The 17,362-nt window shown below is 41.4% G+C and overlaps 4 protein-coding genes across 6 annotated transcripts; all 4 read right to left on the reverse strand.

The window, feature by feature from the left end:
* Window positions 1-624: 624 nt before the first annotated feature.
* Window positions 625-4,810, reverse strand: LOC139306248 (GTPase IMAP family member 7-like). The gene is made up of 3 exons (XM_070930198.1): window positions 4,761-4,810; window positions 3,519-3,720; window positions 625-1,327 (listed from the first exon to the last, which is right to left on the reverse strand). Exons 1-3 carry the CDS (start codon window positions 4,765-4,767, stop codon window positions 625-627), a joined length of 912 nt encoding a protein of 303 aa, XP_070786299.1. The 5' UTR covers window positions 4,768-4,810.
* A 224-nt stretch (window positions 4,811-5,034) lies between these two features.
* On the reverse strand, window positions 5,035-7,164 carry LOC139305767 (GTPase IMAP family member 7-like). 2 transcript variants are annotated; one of them, XM_070929718.1, is made up of 3 exons: window positions 7,073-7,164; window positions 5,896-6,675; window positions 5,035-5,640 (listed from the first exon to the last, which is right to left on the reverse strand). In XM_070929718.1, the coding sequence occupies exons 1-3, from the start codon at window positions 7,077-7,079 to the stop codon at window positions 5,465-5,467; spliced, it is 963 nt and encodes a 320-aa protein (XP_070785819.1). In that variant the 5' UTR covers window positions 7,080-7,164; the 3' UTR covers window positions 5,035-5,464. The 2 variants fall into 2 exon arrangements, with proteins under 2 accessions (XP_070785819.1, XP_070785818.1); XM_070929717.1 differs by having other exon boundaries at window positions 5,035-6,675.
* Window positions 7,165-8,495: 1,331 nt separating this feature from the next.
* On the reverse strand, window positions 8,496-10,360 carry LOC139305780 (GTPase IMAP family member 7-like). Its single transcript, XM_070929730.1, has 2 exons — window positions 10,259-10,360; window positions 8,496-9,861 (listed from the first exon to the last, which is right to left on the reverse strand). The coding sequence occupies exons 1-2, from the start codon at window positions 10,263-10,265 to the stop codon at window positions 8,912-8,914; spliced, it is 957 nt and encodes a 318-aa protein (XP_070785831.1). The 5' UTR covers window positions 10,266-10,360; the 3' UTR covers window positions 8,496-8,911.
* Window positions 10,361-11,112: 752 nt separating this feature from the next.
* LOC139305931 (myeloid-associated differentiation marker homolog) lies at window positions 11,113-15,535 on the reverse strand. 2 transcript variants are annotated; one of them, XM_070929879.1, is made up of 3 exons: window positions 15,449-15,483; window positions 13,807-13,971; window positions 11,113-12,859 (listed from the first exon to the last, which is right to left on the reverse strand). In XM_070929879.1, exon 3 carries the CDS (start codon window positions 12,721-12,723, stop codon window positions 11,872-11,874), a length of 852 nt encoding a protein of 283 aa, XP_070785980.1. In that variant the 5' UTR covers window positions 12,724-12,859; window positions 13,807-13,971; window positions 15,449-15,483; the 3' UTR covers window positions 11,113-11,871. The 2 variants fall into 2 exon arrangements, with proteins under 2 accessions (XP_070785980.1, XP_070785981.1); XM_070929880.1 differs by lacking the exon at window positions 13,807-13,971 and having other exon boundaries at window positions 15,449-15,535.
* Between the last annotated feature and the right edge of the window lie 1,827 nt (window positions 15,536-17,362).

The following is a 17,362-nucleotide window of genomic DNA, read 5'->3' on the forward strand; positions in this document are numbered from 1 at the left end:
AAAAGATTCTGGGGGGTATAAATACAACATTTTATTAAAGCTAAGGTAAGCTTATGCCATGGTCATATCAGACCTCCAGTTTTAGACTGTTTCTCATCCTATAACTAATTTGTTTTATAGCCAATGTGTCATTGTGTCCAAAAATTCCTATAGGAGGGTGTCTACATCCATCGTATTCTGAAATCTTGTTTTTGCGGCTGACATAAAGGTGAAACCTGCTTCGCAAAGGTGTGTGCTGATGAACAGGCTGAAACTCATAGACTCAGCTTTAATGCAAGGCTGTCAGGAGGTCTGTTCCAGTGGTCAGACGTTGAGAGTTGCTGATCTGACACCGAATCCTCACATGAACAAAAGCCGCCCATGATAGTAAACACCCAGCAAGTCCAGATTAATCATGTTACACACATTATTGACAGAATATACAGTCAGACACACTGACCAGGGCAGAGATTTAAAATTACAAATGACAGAACATTAGATTTTTATTAAATATGATATAGAGATTATTTTGGTGGATCTCAGAAATATTATCCCAAACCTCTTTGTACTACTACAAAAGTCTGCTTCTGTGTTGCAGTCTGCCTTCTCTGTGAGTCAGCTGCATCGCTTCCAGTGAAGCTCCTATTAATCCAGATGTTCCTCAGCTGTCTGCGCTGCACCAGGTGGCGTTGCTCCCTCTGCTGCTCTTACTAGCACTAATGCTACTGTTGATCCCTCTTTGTTCATTAATTTCATTGCCCGACCAAGGAAAGCTCCCAATAGCGCTCCTGTTCCGACACCAGCAGCTTTAAACAACTGCTTCCCAAAGACACTGGTTCTAGCTCTATGTGTGATCTCCTCTGGTGGCATGTTTGCAGCTGATTGCCTAATGCACTCTTCCTCTTGTTCTATGTCTTTATTCACTGCTTGTAGGATGTCATTGGTATAGTAGCCTCCTGCGTTGGCCTCAATTATCTGATCTATTGTCCTGAGCAGCTCTGCCACCTGGAACTGGTTGCTCCTGTATTCATCCTGCTGGTTGTTCTTCCAGCGTCTATTATCAACAACGTGGCACCGGCTCCCACACCTCTGCACCAGATCACTCAGACCTTCACTTTGATTGACAAACTCCTCAATCTTCATTCCGTCAGGGAGCTCGTCACCATGCGTGAAGAGAACTACGGCATATTTTATAGCTTCTTCAGAGAAATATTGGCATATTTTTTTCACCACCGCCTGCTCGTGCTCTGTGAATTTCTCCACTCTAAGCACAATGAGAAAAGCATGAGGCCCAGGAGCGCACTCTGTGATGCACCTCACTATCTCACTCTTCAGCTCCTCCTCAGATCTGTTTGTGTCAAAAAACCCAGGAGTGTCGATCCAGGTGATGCTTTCTCCATTGACGAACTTGGTTTCTGCTTTACACTCACTTGTTCCGGACTTAGGTGAACGGTTTACCACGAACACACTCCAAAATGGTGTTGGCGAGGCTGCTCTTCCCAGCTCCAGTTTTTCCCAAGACCACGATCCTTCTTGTCAACTCTAGAAGACAATAATGACTGTGTCAGTGATATATATTATTCTAGTTTGTCTCTGGAGTTGCAGGAAATGTGCAGTGTAAAAAGCAGCTCAAAAGTAGTGAAATCTTGCTAACATAACTGTCAAATGAAGGACTGCTTTTGTAAGTCAAACTGGCCACTGCTTACAAGCCAGTCAGTGTTCAGATTAGGCTTACATCTACATTTTTGGACGTAGATATGCATGTATTTTTGTGAATGTAAATAGATTGCTGCTTTACCATTGTAAATATCTAATACAGTAATAATACAGACAATTTCTCTGCACAGTGGATGGTTTTGTACAAAGTTTTGTGCATATTACTGTTCTAACACAAGTTCCATTGTATTGCATGTGATTGGTCAGAGGTTATTAAGGGGGTTAAAACCTCACAGAAGAGTTTTGTGAAGTAACTACATGAGCAACACGTTGCATTTTTCATTGTTGTAATGAGAATTGCTCTGTTACTTATACAATATACGTACAGCCTTGATTATATGAAATGCAGCTACTTTTTAAAAATAAATCTTTTAGTTTTTAGTGGATGAAATGCACATAGCACAATAGGCAACCCTATGAGCTGACTCTTCCAAACTCTTATTTAAGAGAATATTAATGATTTGAATATTATAAAACTCACGTCACTTGTAATTGTCATTTAAGTATCATGAGAATTAAAATGAAAAAGTCATAACTTACCGTTCATGCTTTCAAAACTAGAAGTCAGCGCAGTGTTAAAAATGACTCGGATCTTGACAATGACTCGGTTTGCCTCTCACTTTGTTTTTCCACCTGTTTGACTGGTTTCTTGGCGGCAGGCTAATGGAATGAGCATATCACATGGTGCACTTCTATTTTTATTCAAGTGTATGCATTAATAATAAGCACCAGCTCTGTTGCATGTGAAAAAGCTCCACAACAAAAGATGTTATACAAGAAAAATGTAATAGGTTTTTTTCATTCTTTTAAATGCTTGAATAAAAATATCCAGACAAAATACATCCAGAAACAAATGTAGTAAAACTATAAGCATCTGTAATACAGACATTGATATTAATAATGATACATGCTACATCATACTTAAATATTCACCTGCAAAATAACATATCATTTTTCTGGTGGTGAATTATTCTCTACATTTCAGTCACATAGCTTTAAATAACTCCTAACCCACCGAAGCTCTGGGTGAATTTAGGTGATTCACGGCTTCTGACCTGCTGGTCTCTTCTTGCCAAAGTTTGTCCAAACTTTTCATAAACACAAACAAATTTCATTTACAACTATTTTCCATTCAACTTTTGAAAATATACATTTGTTTAACTTCAAATGTGTCATGTAATGTCAAAAAGCTTTTTGTTCAATTTAAACAACACAGTCGTCTTACTGTTGTTTTTAGTTGTCTTTACCAACTCACAACACTGTTATGGATCTGTTATATTAAAAAGCACAACCTTAATACTGAGTACCAAACATAACTACTGGAATACTTGTTTCTCATTAGAAGTAGCCGAGTGTTTTCTCTGTGGGTGAGACAGTGGACAGGAATTTTATTTTATTTTACAGTGTCACACCATATTAACAGGGTGAATACCTGTCTGTATTGTGGTTATCAGATAATAACATTTAGGGTGCAACTACTTAGATAAAATACTGTATATTCAAAATAGTAATATATTTATATTTATATTTATATAATAATATCTTTTCTCATAAATATATAAGCAGCAATGTTTAAGTCAGGTAGTGTGGAAGCTAACATTTCAATGATAGACCTAAAGTTCACAGGAAATCATATGACATTTGCTTCTTGACTTCATGTTTTATCTGTTAATATATTTTTTCACTGACATATAAATGTCACCAAATGACATCCTGCTCGTTCTCTGTGAATTTCTCCACTTTAAGCACAATGAGAAAAGCATGAGGCCCAGGAGCGCACTCTGTGATGCACCTCACTATCTCTTGTCTTCATCTCCTCACACCTTCCTGTGTCGAAGAAGCCAGGAGTGTCCATCAAAGCGATTCTTCTTCCATTGACAGACTTTGTTTCGGCTTGACATTCACTTGTTATGGATGTGGAAGAATGGTTTATCTTGAACACAGTCTCTCCAAATCTGATGTTAGCCAGGCTGCTTTTCCCGGCTCCTTCTTTTCCCAGCAGGACAATCCTCCTTGTTGTCAGCACTAGGGGAGACAAATGGCAACGTATAATTATTACTGTACCTTTGTGTCTGGGTCTCGATGTCGTTTTCTGTTTGTTTGTGGTGTTGCCAGAAATACTGTGCAGACTTACTGTATGCAGATTACAACAACTTCCGTAATGAGGGTGTTTGTCTTTCCTACTGTTTGTGACATTTGCTTAACAAAGCATGGCCAAAAGCTCTGATCAAAACTGTGCGTTATTAAATTTCTTGCGATTTATTTCTCCATTTTTACCCGCACTTGAGCAACAAATAACCATCAGCAAATAATTAAAACTTTCCAACCACAAATGGTTGCTCGGTCCACCACCTTGGTCCAAACTGAAATACAACTACTGGATGGATTGTTCAATACTTTTGTTTATGACCAAAAACCTGCAAAACTAATGACACGCCCCTCAGCCTCAGCTGTGCTTTGTGTTTAGTGATAATCAGCAACTGTAGCATGCTAAAATGCTAAACTAAGTGAATATGATAAACATTATACCTGCTAAACATCAACATGTCAGCATTGTCATTCAGAGCATGTTAGCATGAACCTCGACATCATAGATTTCCCCACCTTCAGACATCTCTGCAGGTGCATTGTCCTCTCTCTACTCTTATCAGTTGGTGAAGGAAAGGGAATATTGGACTTGTCAGGTGGCCAAAATCTCTTCTCCAACTAATGCTCTGTGCCGCCATCTAGAGGTTGCTGAAATATAGGGCCCTCCTTGTCTTTCTTATTCTGCTCTCTGTTTTCACATCCCTTCAGGTTGAACATTAAAGGTACTTTGTGTATTTGGTGAAGGGACAAATAGGCTGATTTATTCATCAGAGAGAGAGAGAGAGAGAAAGAAATGTATATTATCCAGAACTGGTTTTATTGCAATAGCTGGCCTCCAGCATGTCAAAAATGTTATCATTCATAGGATAATTTAGCCAAAATATGAGTTTCCAAAATAAACAGCATAGTTATATTAAACTACAGTGAGCATTGTTAACAAATATGAAGAAGAAGAAGAAAAAGTAACCTTTACTTACCGTCCATGCTGTCAGAGGATAAATCAGCGAAGATTAAAAATCATTTGGATCTACTATCTGACTTAGCTTTCTACTTTCACTTTCTGTTTTAAGTGTGCGTGTTTGTGTAAGTGTAGGTGTGGTCAAAGAAGAATTAACATGAGACTGCCATCCGGCGTCCAGACATAATTTTTACTTTTACAAGGGATTTTTCTCAAAGCATTACAAAGAATTGTGTTCATGCTGAAATATATATATAGAAAAGGACCAATAATGTGTCAAAATGTACAATGGGTTATAATTTGTTTAATGTTCATATCACAAAGAAATACACAGTGTACACATCAACAGCCCAGCAAATGAAATAGTACAATAAAATCAATACATGTCAACACATTCACTCTGAGGGGATGTGAGATTTGGCATTGCAACTTACATTTTAGTTGCTCGCTATGATCGATTGGTGTGTTATGTAAATACATACGGACATTTCATTAGCTATCAAACAAAACCAGACATCCCATCTTTAAACTGTTTAAACATCACATCCCTGAGTCCTGGCAGTTCATCAGCCTCCATGTTGATCAAGCTACATACTACATATGAATAAACACAATCAACTCAATGGTTAAAGATCTGAATTTAATCTATGGGGATAAATGACTTTTTAAAGTTTATCTCCCCCCTCTTCAAATCACAGCTCATTATTGGTTTTAACTCTGTTTTCACTTTGGATTAAACATTTTGTCCAAAAACTGATTTGCGTTATCTATGACAGAAAAGGCTCCATCCTTGAGAGTCCCTGCTGTCCTCTCTGCTGCTTCCCATGGTGTGTCTGCTCCCTCAGCTGCATGATATCCTGTGAAACCTCCTATAACTGCTCCCACTGCAGCAGATCCCGCTATAACTGTTGTTACTGATATTGCTCCACCTGCTGCTGCTCCTGCTGCAGCTTCACCTCCTGCTGCTGCTGCTCCTATTGCAGCTTCACCTCCTGCTGCTGCTGCTCCTATTGCAGCTTCACCTCCTGCTGCTGCTGCTGCTCCTGCTAGTCCAAATTTTGTTGCTGCAATTTTTGCGGCTGTGGCTATAGATTTTATTGTTTCCACACGCTGTAAAACTACTACAACTAATCCACCCAGCACTAATACACCACACAAAGCTCCTAACAATACACCTGTTCCAATACCTGCTAATCTGACCGAAAGCTTTGTGGCTACTCTGTCCTTAGCCTGCTCTCTGATCTCTTTCTCTGACATGTTTCCTGATGACTGTCTAATGAGCTCCTCCTCTTGTTCTATTTCCTCCTCCACTACTTGTAGCATCTCATTGGTGTAGCAGCTTCCTTTGTTTTCCATCACCATCTTGTCTATTGTGTTAAGTAGCTCCTCCACCTGGAACGGGTTGCTCCTGTATTCATCCTTTGGCTTTTCGTTCCAGTATTTATTATCAACGACGTGACAGCGGCTGCCACACTTCTTTACCAGATCACTCAAAAACGTATTCTTGCGGAGAAAATCCTTAATTTTCTGTCCTTCAGGGAGCTGGTCGCCATGAGTGAAGAGAACTGCTGCATATTTGAAGACTTCTTCAGAAAAGCATTGGTTTATTTCTTTGATGACAGCCTGCTCGTGCTCTGTGAATTTCTCCACTTTAAGCACAATGAGAAAAGCATGAGGCCCAGGAGCACACTCTGTGATGCACCTCACTATCTCAGGCTTCAGGTCCTCCTCAGACCTGTCTGTGTCGAAGAAACCAGGAGTGTCGATCAAAGTGAGGCTTCTTCCGTTGACAGATCTGGTTTCTGCTTTACATTCACTTGTTCCAGAGCTGAAAGAATGGTCGATGTGGAACAGCTTCTCTCCAAATATGGTGTTAGCCAGGCTGCTTTTCCCAGCTCCAGTTTTTCCCAAGATGACAATTCTTCTGTTTGACACTGAACGAGAATAATGTCCATCAATAAGTGTACATTCGTAATTTGGTATGAGAATGAGAAGATAAACAAGCAGGAGTGTTAAAATGGATCAACCCTCATAGATTAACACTCACAAACACTTCACTTTGTGCATGTTTTCTCTCTGGGGTGATTTATCTCTACCCCCAAAACAACACATTTCCCCCATTTGCCACCTAAAGTAGCTGAAACTGATAACAACTTCATTTGTATAAAAGCGAAAGGCCTGCACACACAAGAGAAATGGGACTTTGCGGCCTTCTGTCACGCAGGAAGCTGCATGATTGGCTGCTACATATTACACGGATTACATTCCATTACATATATAATGAGCAGTGCCAACAAATAATACTAACAGAAAGAAGTGACCTTAACTCACCGTCCATGCTGATAAAAGAGAAATAAATGAAGATTCAAACTGGTTTGCAGCGACCAGACGACCGTCTTGCTTGTCTTTCCTCCTGAGCTCTGACGCAGTTTTTTATTCTAGTTTAACTTTCACTTCCTGTTTGACTTGAGGGGCGAGAGTTGTGGAGTTCATCCACAGAGAAGACCGACCGCTCTGCTGGAGCTGCTGGAGCTTCAGAAACACGCTCAGTCCACCGCTGTTACAGAGTGATGCCTCTTTCACCTCATACACAATCTTTGGCAGAGTGCTTCAAGGAAGAAAAAAGATAAAAAGCAACATGTAGGGCAGCCATGTTAGTGTAAACACCACTGACAACAAAACGGCTGTCATTGACATCTCTGCATTGTTATAATTGGCTATGTTTCGAGCTATCATGTATTCTGATTCTGTATTTCTCCACTGAACTTATGATCTTGTTTTGTACTTTTCTACTGAGCACAATGTACGTCCTTGAAGATAATATGACTGGTTAGAACTGGTTTTCATACCAGGAGATGGCTGAAACTCCTCTATTTTATCAGTTAGAGTTACGCCGTACCACCAACATCCACACATGATTTATTAAGTCCAACCTCTGTACAGGGCAGGCCCAGCCCGAGAAGATAAATGTCAATCATTTTCGGACATCGGGGCTCCTTCTGACTGAGATCCTGCGAGAGCTCTGTCACTAAGAGCCCAGCGCTGCATTTACTTTACCTGTGACCCAAATAAAGTTTACATCTGTGAACTGAACATTGCTCCAGTTTGTTCTTGGGCTTCCAACAAGAGAATCGGGTTAACAGCATCCTGCACCTTACATGTGCTGCGTTCAGTCCTGACAGAAATAACAAAGACGTGAACTTAGTGTCCATGTTGTCAAAAGTGAAGTAAGTGTGAACATGACACCAGTGTTTAGATATGAGTTAATGTCAATACTCATTAAAACTTCTTTGGCATCCATGTCAAGTGCAGCAGTTGTATAAACCTTGTGATTCTGGATGTCTACTGTGGTTCTCCTGTTAAAGGATAAGAGGGAACCTTAACTCAATGTCTGTGAAGGAAAAAGTGCATTTTTGGCCCCCATTTCATTTCCTTGTTGAACACAAGGTGATAGAGGCAACACTAATGACATCAGCCTCAACTGCACTTCAAGTCTTGTGCTAATTATCAAATGCTAACATGCTAAACTTAGATGATGAACATCACACGTAGCCTGTCAGCATTGTCAGTGTGAGGTTGTTAGCATGCTGACATTAGCTGTTAGCACGGCTGTAGACTCTTAGTCTTCTTTCGCTGTTTACAGTAATCTTTGAGAAACACATTCGTCCTCCTGCTATGAGATAGTTTTAATTATCACAATGCACCATTCATGAATTAATATCTTATCAAATAAAAACTTCATTTGCTCAAATAACATTTTTTCATAGGTTTCAATTTATTCATTGTTCATATTTGGTGATACATTATAAACAACATAGAACCACAACTATTTTTTAACAAGCATCAGAAGGCCTGTCTAACAAAATGATATACAGACATTAAGCGATATTTTCTGGTTAGCTTTTGCAACAGGAAACACTGACCAATGTTTTAAGAGCAGACAGAAACACAACCAACAGCGTACACTGGTTTTATTGGAACAATCTCTAAGATCTTATCTATGAATTTTGTTGAAAAAGTTTTATCTTTGTGGTTTTAAACATAATCAGCTCAATGGTTAAATACTGTTTAGAACAAGCTTTTAATATAATCTACGGGGAGATATGACTTTTTAATGATACATGATCTCCCCCATCTTCAAGAGTCCCGATTATTGGTTTTGACTCTGTTTTACTTTTGGCTGCGAGGGTCTGTCCTAAAAAGCCTATCCCAGAAAGACAGGACTCCATCCTTGATAGCCTTTACTGTCTTCTCTACTGCTTCCTGTGCTGTGACTGCTCCCTCAGCTGCATGATATCCTTTCACACCTCCTGCAACTGCCCCAAAAATAAAATCACCACACAAAGCTCCTAACAATACACCTGTTCCAATACCTGCTAATCTGACCGAAAGCTTTGTGGCTACTCTGTCCTTAGCCTGCTCTCTGATCTCTTCCTCTGACATGTTTCCTGATGACTGTCTAATGAGCTCCTCCTCTTGTTTTATTTCCTCCTCCACTACTTGTAGCGTCTCATTGGTGTAGCAGCTTCCTTTGTTTTCCATCACCATCTTGTCTATTGTGTTAAGTAGCTCCTCCACCTGGAACGGGTTGCTCCTGTATTCATCCTTTGGCTTTTCGTTCCAGTATTTATTATCAATGACGTGACAGCGGCTGCCACACTTCGTCATCAGCTCATTCATGAACTTATTCTGGTGGACAAAATCCTTAATTTTCTGTCCTTCAGGGAGCTGGTCGCCATGAGTGAAGAGAACTGCTGCATATTTGAAAGCTTCTTCAGAAAAGCATTGGTTTATTTCTTTGATGACAGCCTGCTCGTGTTCTGTGAATTTCTCCACTTTAAGCACAATGAGAAAAGCATGAGGCCCAGGAGCACACTCTGTGATGCACCTCACTATCTCAGGCTTCAGGTCCTCCTCAGACCTGTCTGTGTCGAAGAAACCAGGAGTGTCGATCAAAGTGAGGCTTCTTCCGTTGACAGATTTGGTTTCTGCTTTACATTCACTTGTTCCAGAGCTGAAAGAATGGTCCATCTTGAACAGCTTCTCTCTAAATATGGTGTTAGCCAGGCTGCTTTTCCCAGCTCCAGTTTTTCCCACAACAACAATTCTTCTGATTGACACTGAAAGAGAATAATGTCCATCAATAAGTGTACATTCGTAATTTGGTATGAGAATGAGAAGATAAACAAGCAGGAGTGTTAAAATGGATCAACCCTCATAGATTAACACTCACAAACACTTCACTTTGTGCATGTTTTCTCTCTGGGGTGATTTATCTCTACCCCCAAAACAACACATTTCCCCCATTTGCCACCTAAAGTAGCTGAAACTGATAACAACTTCATTTGTATAAAAGCGAAAGGCCTGCACACACAAGAGAAATGGGACTTTGCGGCCTTCTGTCACGCAGGAAGCTGCATGATTGGCTGCTACATATTACACGGATTACATTCCATTACATATATAATGAGCAGTGCCAACAAATAATACTAACAGAAAGAAGTGACCTTAACTCACCGTCCATGCTGATAAAAGAGAAATAAATGAAGATTCAAACTGGTTTGCAGCGACCAGACGACCGTCTTGCTTGTCTTTCCTCCTGAGCTCTGACGCAGTTTTTTATTCTAGTTTAACTTTCACTTTCTGTTTGACTTGAGGGGCGAGAGTTGTGGAGTTCATCCACAGAGAAGACCGACCGCTCTGCTGGAGCTGCTGGAGCTTCAGAAACACGCTCAGTCCACCGCTGTTACAGAGTGATGCCTCTTTCACCTCATAAACAATCTTTGGCAGAGTGCAGCGCCCTGCAGCAGCAGAGTTTCGTAAGGAAATGGGATTTTGAATGGCTTTATTTTAGCTGATACTGATCCATTAAATTATGCCTCAGACATCCGTAGCTTTTAGGTATGAGAGCGTCACTTTTTACATCACATAAGAAAAAAGATCTGTGGAAGCCATCTAAGTGTGGCACCTGTGCACTGTAAAAATCACTGGAAATTAAACAGCTATCATTTACATCTCTGCATCCTGCACCTTACATGTGCTGCGTTCAGTCCTGACAGAAATAACAAAGAAATGAACTTAGTGTCCTTGTTGTCACTGTGTAAGTAACTGTGGGCCGATAATAAGTCAGAGTGACAAGACTGCGTGTGAAGAGTGTATGTCAATATGTTTTCTGTATCCTCTCTGAGTTTGACCATCACTTTCACTTTCACTTCCTGGTTTCACAATGTTTTCACACACATCCACTTTATATGTCTCACTAAACAATATAACCACGACTGAACAGAATTATTCCATCACATGTTTTTGGTTTAATGACAATGTGATTGTGAAAAACACAAAAAAACCACGACCATGTACCAAACAAAGTGTCACTGTCAGCTAAAACTTTATTCAGTCAAATAGCATTCATTACAAATATATCCTAACATTGAATCATTTTTGCATGAATATCATCAGTAATAAAACATAACATGGTGTCTGCAGACTTTGGTCTGGTTTAACTGAAAACTTAATTTGCTTTAAAATGTCTCAGTGCCGATTTTTGTTATGCTTTGTTATCAAGACAAAAGGGCAGCTTTTCCGAAACATTATTAACAAAAGAAAATAAGAAAGATATAGAACCTGCCCATGTATTACACAAGAGGCTTCCCCATCAGCAACCAGAGTGCCTGTGTGTCTCAGATACAGTAACATGTCTTCCCACTTCTCTGCTGTTCACCTGTGCTCCAGTGTGTTGACTTCATTGGATTTTGACATCACTTAGCTTGTTTTTGTCATAAGTTATAACTTTATATAAAATCCCACATTTAGATCGTTCACGTTATGCTTGTGTTGCACATTTAGCACAGGTCAGTTCACATTCGGGGTTAAATACTGTCATTGCAGATATCTGGGCATATATGTACATACATACTATAAGTGAGTTTTTGATTTTTTGGGGGCTTTCCTCGTATCAACAGGATATCTCATTTCAGCATTTTACAATATGACACCAATAGGGAAGAGTTGTGTATTTTCTTGTCAGAAAAACATCAGCTACACTTTTCTGCAAAGCCACTCGAGCTCTTAGCCCCTTTATTTCTGTTCTTCGTCGCTCAATGTGTCTGCCTCCTTCTTCTCTTGTCTTCTCAGGCACTGACAAACACAAGTCTGGCAGTGTAGGCCAGGTCAGCGAGGTAAAGCAGGAAGTTGAGGGCAGTGAGCACCGCCACAGCGATCAGTTTTGACGACACTTGGCTTCTGCGCTGGTCCTGTTTGTCAAACTGAAACACGGGCCAGAGGATGGTAGCGGTCAAGTACATGATGACCGCCAGGAGCCCATAAGCTGACAGGAACTTGGAGAAGGGGATGGGGAGACAGCCCGTGCACTCGCCCACACACAGCACCACCACAGCCATGGAGAGGATGAAGCAGATGCAGTACACGGCCATACACCACTTGAGCGCTGCATGGTAGTCGTATGACACAGGGTCGCTGACCAGGATGAAGATAACACAGGCCACAAAGGTCTGGCACACTTTCAGCAGGCCTGGAGCTGTAGCCATGTAACCTGCCACCTCTCCTGGCCTCGCTTTAGTCAGGCTCACCTCCCCCATGTAGGCTACCGCTGCCAGGCAGGAGAAGACGGTGGAGACGATGCGATAGTCGCGAATCCCGCCATAGAACTGCTGGTTCTTAAGGAAAAAAAGAGGGAAGATGACAGAGGCAGAGAGGCAGAGGAGGGTGGCGTAGCAGGCGATAGTGATGGGGAAATTGGACCAGGACACTGGGGCTCGGGCCTGGAGGCCGAACTGCTCCACCAGCAGGACCAGCAGGGTGCAGGCGAAGCTGAACGCCCAGCAGAAGATGCACCAGTCAGCCATGCCTCCGTGGGGCAGTGAGGCTCCATGTGCAGCGACACTGAACGCCACACAGGTGAACAGCAGGGCAGCAACACGCACCCATAGCAGCTGGGAGGTGGGAAACACGATCACTGGCATGATGGGAAATCACAATCAGTTAGGAGATGAAAGTGGCCTCTGTAGTCCAGCGAGGGTTAAGATGAGTCTTTAATACTGAATGCGAGATCTTGTGTTGGCTGCTTGTCACACAGTCTGGCGATGTTTGTCACATATTCTGCAGAAAGACAACAGAAGCAGAGAGTAATCAGAAAATAGAATACAAGCAAGTTACTGTACAGTATATCAGTGAAATACAAACATTCTCTGGTGTTTTGTTTCTTAAGCAGAGAGTCAACTTATTCTGCTTTCTTATAAATGCTGTAGCCCTAACTGAATGATGCATCCTTTAATAATGAAGACGTGCTCAGGTGTGTCCAGTCTTATTTACAGTCAGAAACATGCTATATTGGTGTCACATGTTTTGCTAAATGTTATCAGCAGGCATGTTTGTCTATAGGCTAATTAAAGTAAATGACAAGCGAAACTAATGTCAAATGGGGAGAAACTGCAACACCAAAGCTGCTAATTGAATTATTAACGAGTTGTTCCTCCCTCACTGACATGCCCGGGCTCAAACTAACGTTGCGTAAAGATTGAGGAATGTGTGAGGAACCTTGGTTGGCTGTTCAAGCTGTGACCTGTAGGTGTACAGGAAGTGGAGGTTTGCCGGCTTAAGCTTGAAGGAGTTGGAAAGTCCCCTCAGTCTAAAACGCAAGTACATTTATGACTGCAGGGTGTAAACAGTTTGATGTTGGTGCCCTCTAGTGTCCAAACTTGGGAGGGTTTTTATTTCAAGTCAAGTCAATTTTATTTAAATAACAAATCACAAATTTGCCTCAGAGAGCTTTACAGTCTATATAGTATATGACACCATCTAGACCCTTGAAACAGATATGCGTCAAGACATGTTGTATATCTAAAATATATATAACCTTTATTTCATCAGGTAATAGCCAGACATAACAAGAGCACATACAGCATCAGACCATTAATTAGATTCACAGTTAAATGTTTAAAATCGGTCAGTGCGGTGAGACATTGAAGTTTTAAAATCCTCTGCAATTTATTCAATTTATGAGGAGCAAAGTAGAGGAAGGCAGTCTTCCCACGTTCACTATTTACCTGAGGGGTAACAAGAGTTAAACAGGCCTGAGATCTGGTTTGCTGAGAAGTGATATACTGAGGCAACTTTAGCAGGAGACCTGGACCTAGAATGTAGTCCTCTTCTTGTTGAGGACCAGCCTGCTTTTTCACATAAAACACAGTGATGAGTGCAATATGTGTCTCCTGTGACAAAACACAAAGCACAATGGTAAACTGAGTGAGCAGCATCAGACTAAAGCACATCCAAAGGATAGTCAAGCACAGACTGGACTGGATCATTTTCCTGTCCTCAAGACAGAATACATGCTTTATTCTGACATAAGAGACCCATTTTTATCTTTGGTTTCAGTGCCAGTTGCTCTGCATGCTGTTTAAAAGCCAAACTCCCAGGTGAGATGAGGGAAACCCTAACCCTTCTATTTCCACAGGTTTAATGCACTTAACTTTGGGACAAGGAGGTGGATTTTTCTCACACTTGGTACCAATTATGTTTGCAACATTGTGAGGCAATGTACCTTTTGTCATAGAGGCCAAATTTGGTCACAACATGCAGAATGTATACATTTTAAACAGGAGCTCTGGTGTTTGACAAACTGCTGTAGATGCAGATTCTATGAATACAGGTCAGAGTGTTAAACTTAACCTAGACATGCCATGCCTGCTACTCTACAGGCCCAGGGATGGTGCATCTTTCGTGGAGAGAAACATGCTCCCTCACTCTGCCAATGCAAACTCTGAAAACTGCTAACTTCATTTGTCTTTTAGCCATCAACGCCGATGCCATGCTTCCTGTTCTGTGTAATGGCACCCATAAACAGGAAGCAGCTCTAAGGAGCTAATGGCAGGAACCGCAGGAACCCACACAAGCAACACAAACCCGAATGAGAGCACTTGGATCACTTTGTCAGACCTAATGGGGATCAAGCCTGGAGTTTAGAGCTAGACATGCAGCTCTTATCAGCTGAGAGTTTAGTTGATGAAAACAAAAAACACCTCCTCTTCAACTTGAATCTATTCTCCTTTAAGTGTGTGGTGAAATCTGTGAGTTTAAAGGCGCTGGTGGAGGGATGCCCCTTAATATCTGAGCTAAATGAGAAAACCAAGCCTGCTGAAGCACACTGAGAGAGATGTGGTTGTGTGGTGTACGTGGCCTCATGCCTCCGACAGGAAACCAGACTTTGGTTTGTTTTTTTGGTCTTACAGAACGCATACCACGCATACCTACGTGATTCTTAATATAAACAAACCTGTGTGCTCCTGTATATCACTGCATATTTAGCTTAAATGTTTGTTGATATCACTTGTTGATGATCTACACTTGCAGAGAAAGCTTCTGAAAACTAACGACACACCTGAAGCTCTTCATACATCCCGTTATATCCTCTTCTAAGTGAATCAAGGCTGCAAGCAGACTCAGCAGCATTGTAGGGAAACCAGAGGAGGTAGATTTACTTTTAAGGGTATATTCTGTCAAATAAGACACAGTAGAACTGGCTTTTTAAGTGAGTGATGAAGAGGTTTTCCGTCCCAAATAGCGGACATACCGCGCCCAGCGCTGTGCCATAATCAGCTTTCTCACTGTTCCAAAAATAGACCGAGGTACAAGCTGCTGACTTCTACATGAAGGAGGAATATACATAGGTTTGAAGATTGTTCTTACCGATTTTTAGGCTAGGAGTTATCCTTCATGTTTTTTGTCATAAGCTTAAAGTTCCTGGAACAGCGTGCGTACTTGGCGGCGCATCCCCTGCTCTCATCCACCAAGGCCTCGCAGCAGAGTGCATCCCACGCCCCGCACTGGCCATATTTGGTAAAGTGTTGAAACCCCCTCCAAGCCTCAGTAAGGTCATCGCAATTCCTTTTCTCAAGTGTTTCATGATGCGTCATTGAAAAAATAATAATACTTTCCATCACTGCAAACAGGAATAATCTCTTTGGTAAAGACGTGTGATTTACTCTTTTGGTGCCTCAGTTAGAAAATGCAGTTCACAAGAACAGGAAGAGAAGACGTGTTTTTTCTTAGGTGTAGTTTGAATTGCAGTAAAAAAAAAAAAAAAAAAATCTGACATTATGCAAAAAATTTGCAGCAAACAACAGTTGTAGCTATAAAACTTACCTCCACTACATTAGAAATAATGCACTGTTGTAATAAGAATTGCCTTGTAAGTAGTGATAATGATTCATTGCTTCTATGAAAGGTTGCATTACATTCTGCTCTTTGAAGAAGACTGAATTATTGAGTCCAAAGAGAAGATATTGAGGTACTGGCCCCTAACCAGTGGCTGAGGTAGGGGCAAAAATATAATAAATAGGGCACCTGCTGCATGTGGTGGGGCACTTGCGTGCAGAAAGTTGTGATGCATTTATGGTGAAACAGTTCCAAACCCCTATTTAGCATGTAGGGCAGCCTAGAGGGCACTTTTATCACGTTTTCTTCCGCACTGATTTTCTGTTTTCTATGTAAGTTCGCAGTGGGGCAAAGTGCCTGCAGTACCACAGTCCATCCAGACGCGGGCGCTGCTGTGCTCTGTTTGTACGTATGATCTTTGAGAACATGGTGGTAGATCAGCAGCCAGTCAAGACAGCAGGATAACAACACAGCAGAGATCATTATTTCAAGAACTGGGATTTAAACAGGCAATAAATATATGCAACGATTGTGATTAACTGCTGAGTCTTCTGGCAGACCACGAGAGAGAGAGAGAGAGAGAGAGAGAGAGAGAGAGAAGCAAATCCGGATTTTACCACTGTGACTTGTTTTAGGGAAAAAAGACCTGAGGTGGAGCTTTACTGGAATCGTATTGCCTTTTAGCTAGCTGGCTAACATGCAGCTTTAGTGTTTGAATTTGCACGAAAACGGGACTCTGGGATATATCGGGCTGGAATTTCCACGGACTGCCACGATCTCGACCACTTTGATATCCATCTATTCGCATGCAGTTAAAGTCATGCTGGCCTTTCATCTTGCAGACATAGCTGGTTAGCTAGCTACATCCAAAGGACCGACTCGTTGGCGCAGCTGAAAGCCGAACCCACGGCGCTTTCAGTCGGCCTGGGAACCAACGCCATGCCGCGGGTTGAAATTGGCCCTTCCGTAGAGCTAACTTCAGGAAGCTAACGCTAGCTGGATAAAGCAGGCCTCTTCAGGTGGTCGTTATCATTCCCTAGTCAGCTAATTAGATAAGTCACAACTCAAAGTCGAGAAGCACCTTTAACTTTCATTCAGCACGGTGATTTCATTTTTATCAGCCCAACGGCAGAGCTAGCTAATGCCGGGTAATCTGCTAATTAGCTAGCTAGTTCGTTAGCGAGTAACGTAAAGCGAACGCTAGCGTCTGGGTTGGTTGTTGTTTACAGTGTGGTAGCATGTACATTTATGCCAGTTACAGTTACCTTGGAATCGTGTTGGAGTGGTGTGGCGATTGATTTTTTACTTATCAAACTGGGGTACGTCATTTTGTGTATGGAGTAATTTGCATTAGCGAAGTTAGCCACATACACGTCAGTTCAGATAATATCGGTATCGGTATCACTTTAGGCATTCATGTTAGATTTTAACGTAATCTATGCAAGC

Source organism: Enoplosus armatus, chromosome 23 (assembly GCF_043641665.1).
Source record: "Enoplosus armatus isolate fEnoArm2 chromosome 23, fEnoArm2.hap1, whole genome shotgun sequence".
In the NCBI taxonomy this organism is placed as follows: domain Eukaryota; kingdom Metazoa; phylum Chordata; class Actinopteri; order Centrarchiformes; family Enoplosidae; genus Enoplosus; species Enoplosus armatus.

Bases quoted from the DNA above. Each gene is read 5' to 3' on its own strand.
- LOC139306248 (XM_070930198.1), bottom strand. The intron at 1,328-3,518 runs GTGTGAGGAGAT...TGACACAAACAG, and splicing joins GGCTTCTTCGACACAGGAAG to ATCTGAGGAGGAGCTGAAGA.
- LOC139305931 (XM_070929880.1), bottom strand. From the start codon at position 12,723: ATGCCAGTGATCGTGTTTCCCACCTCCCAGCTGCTATGGGTGCGTGTT.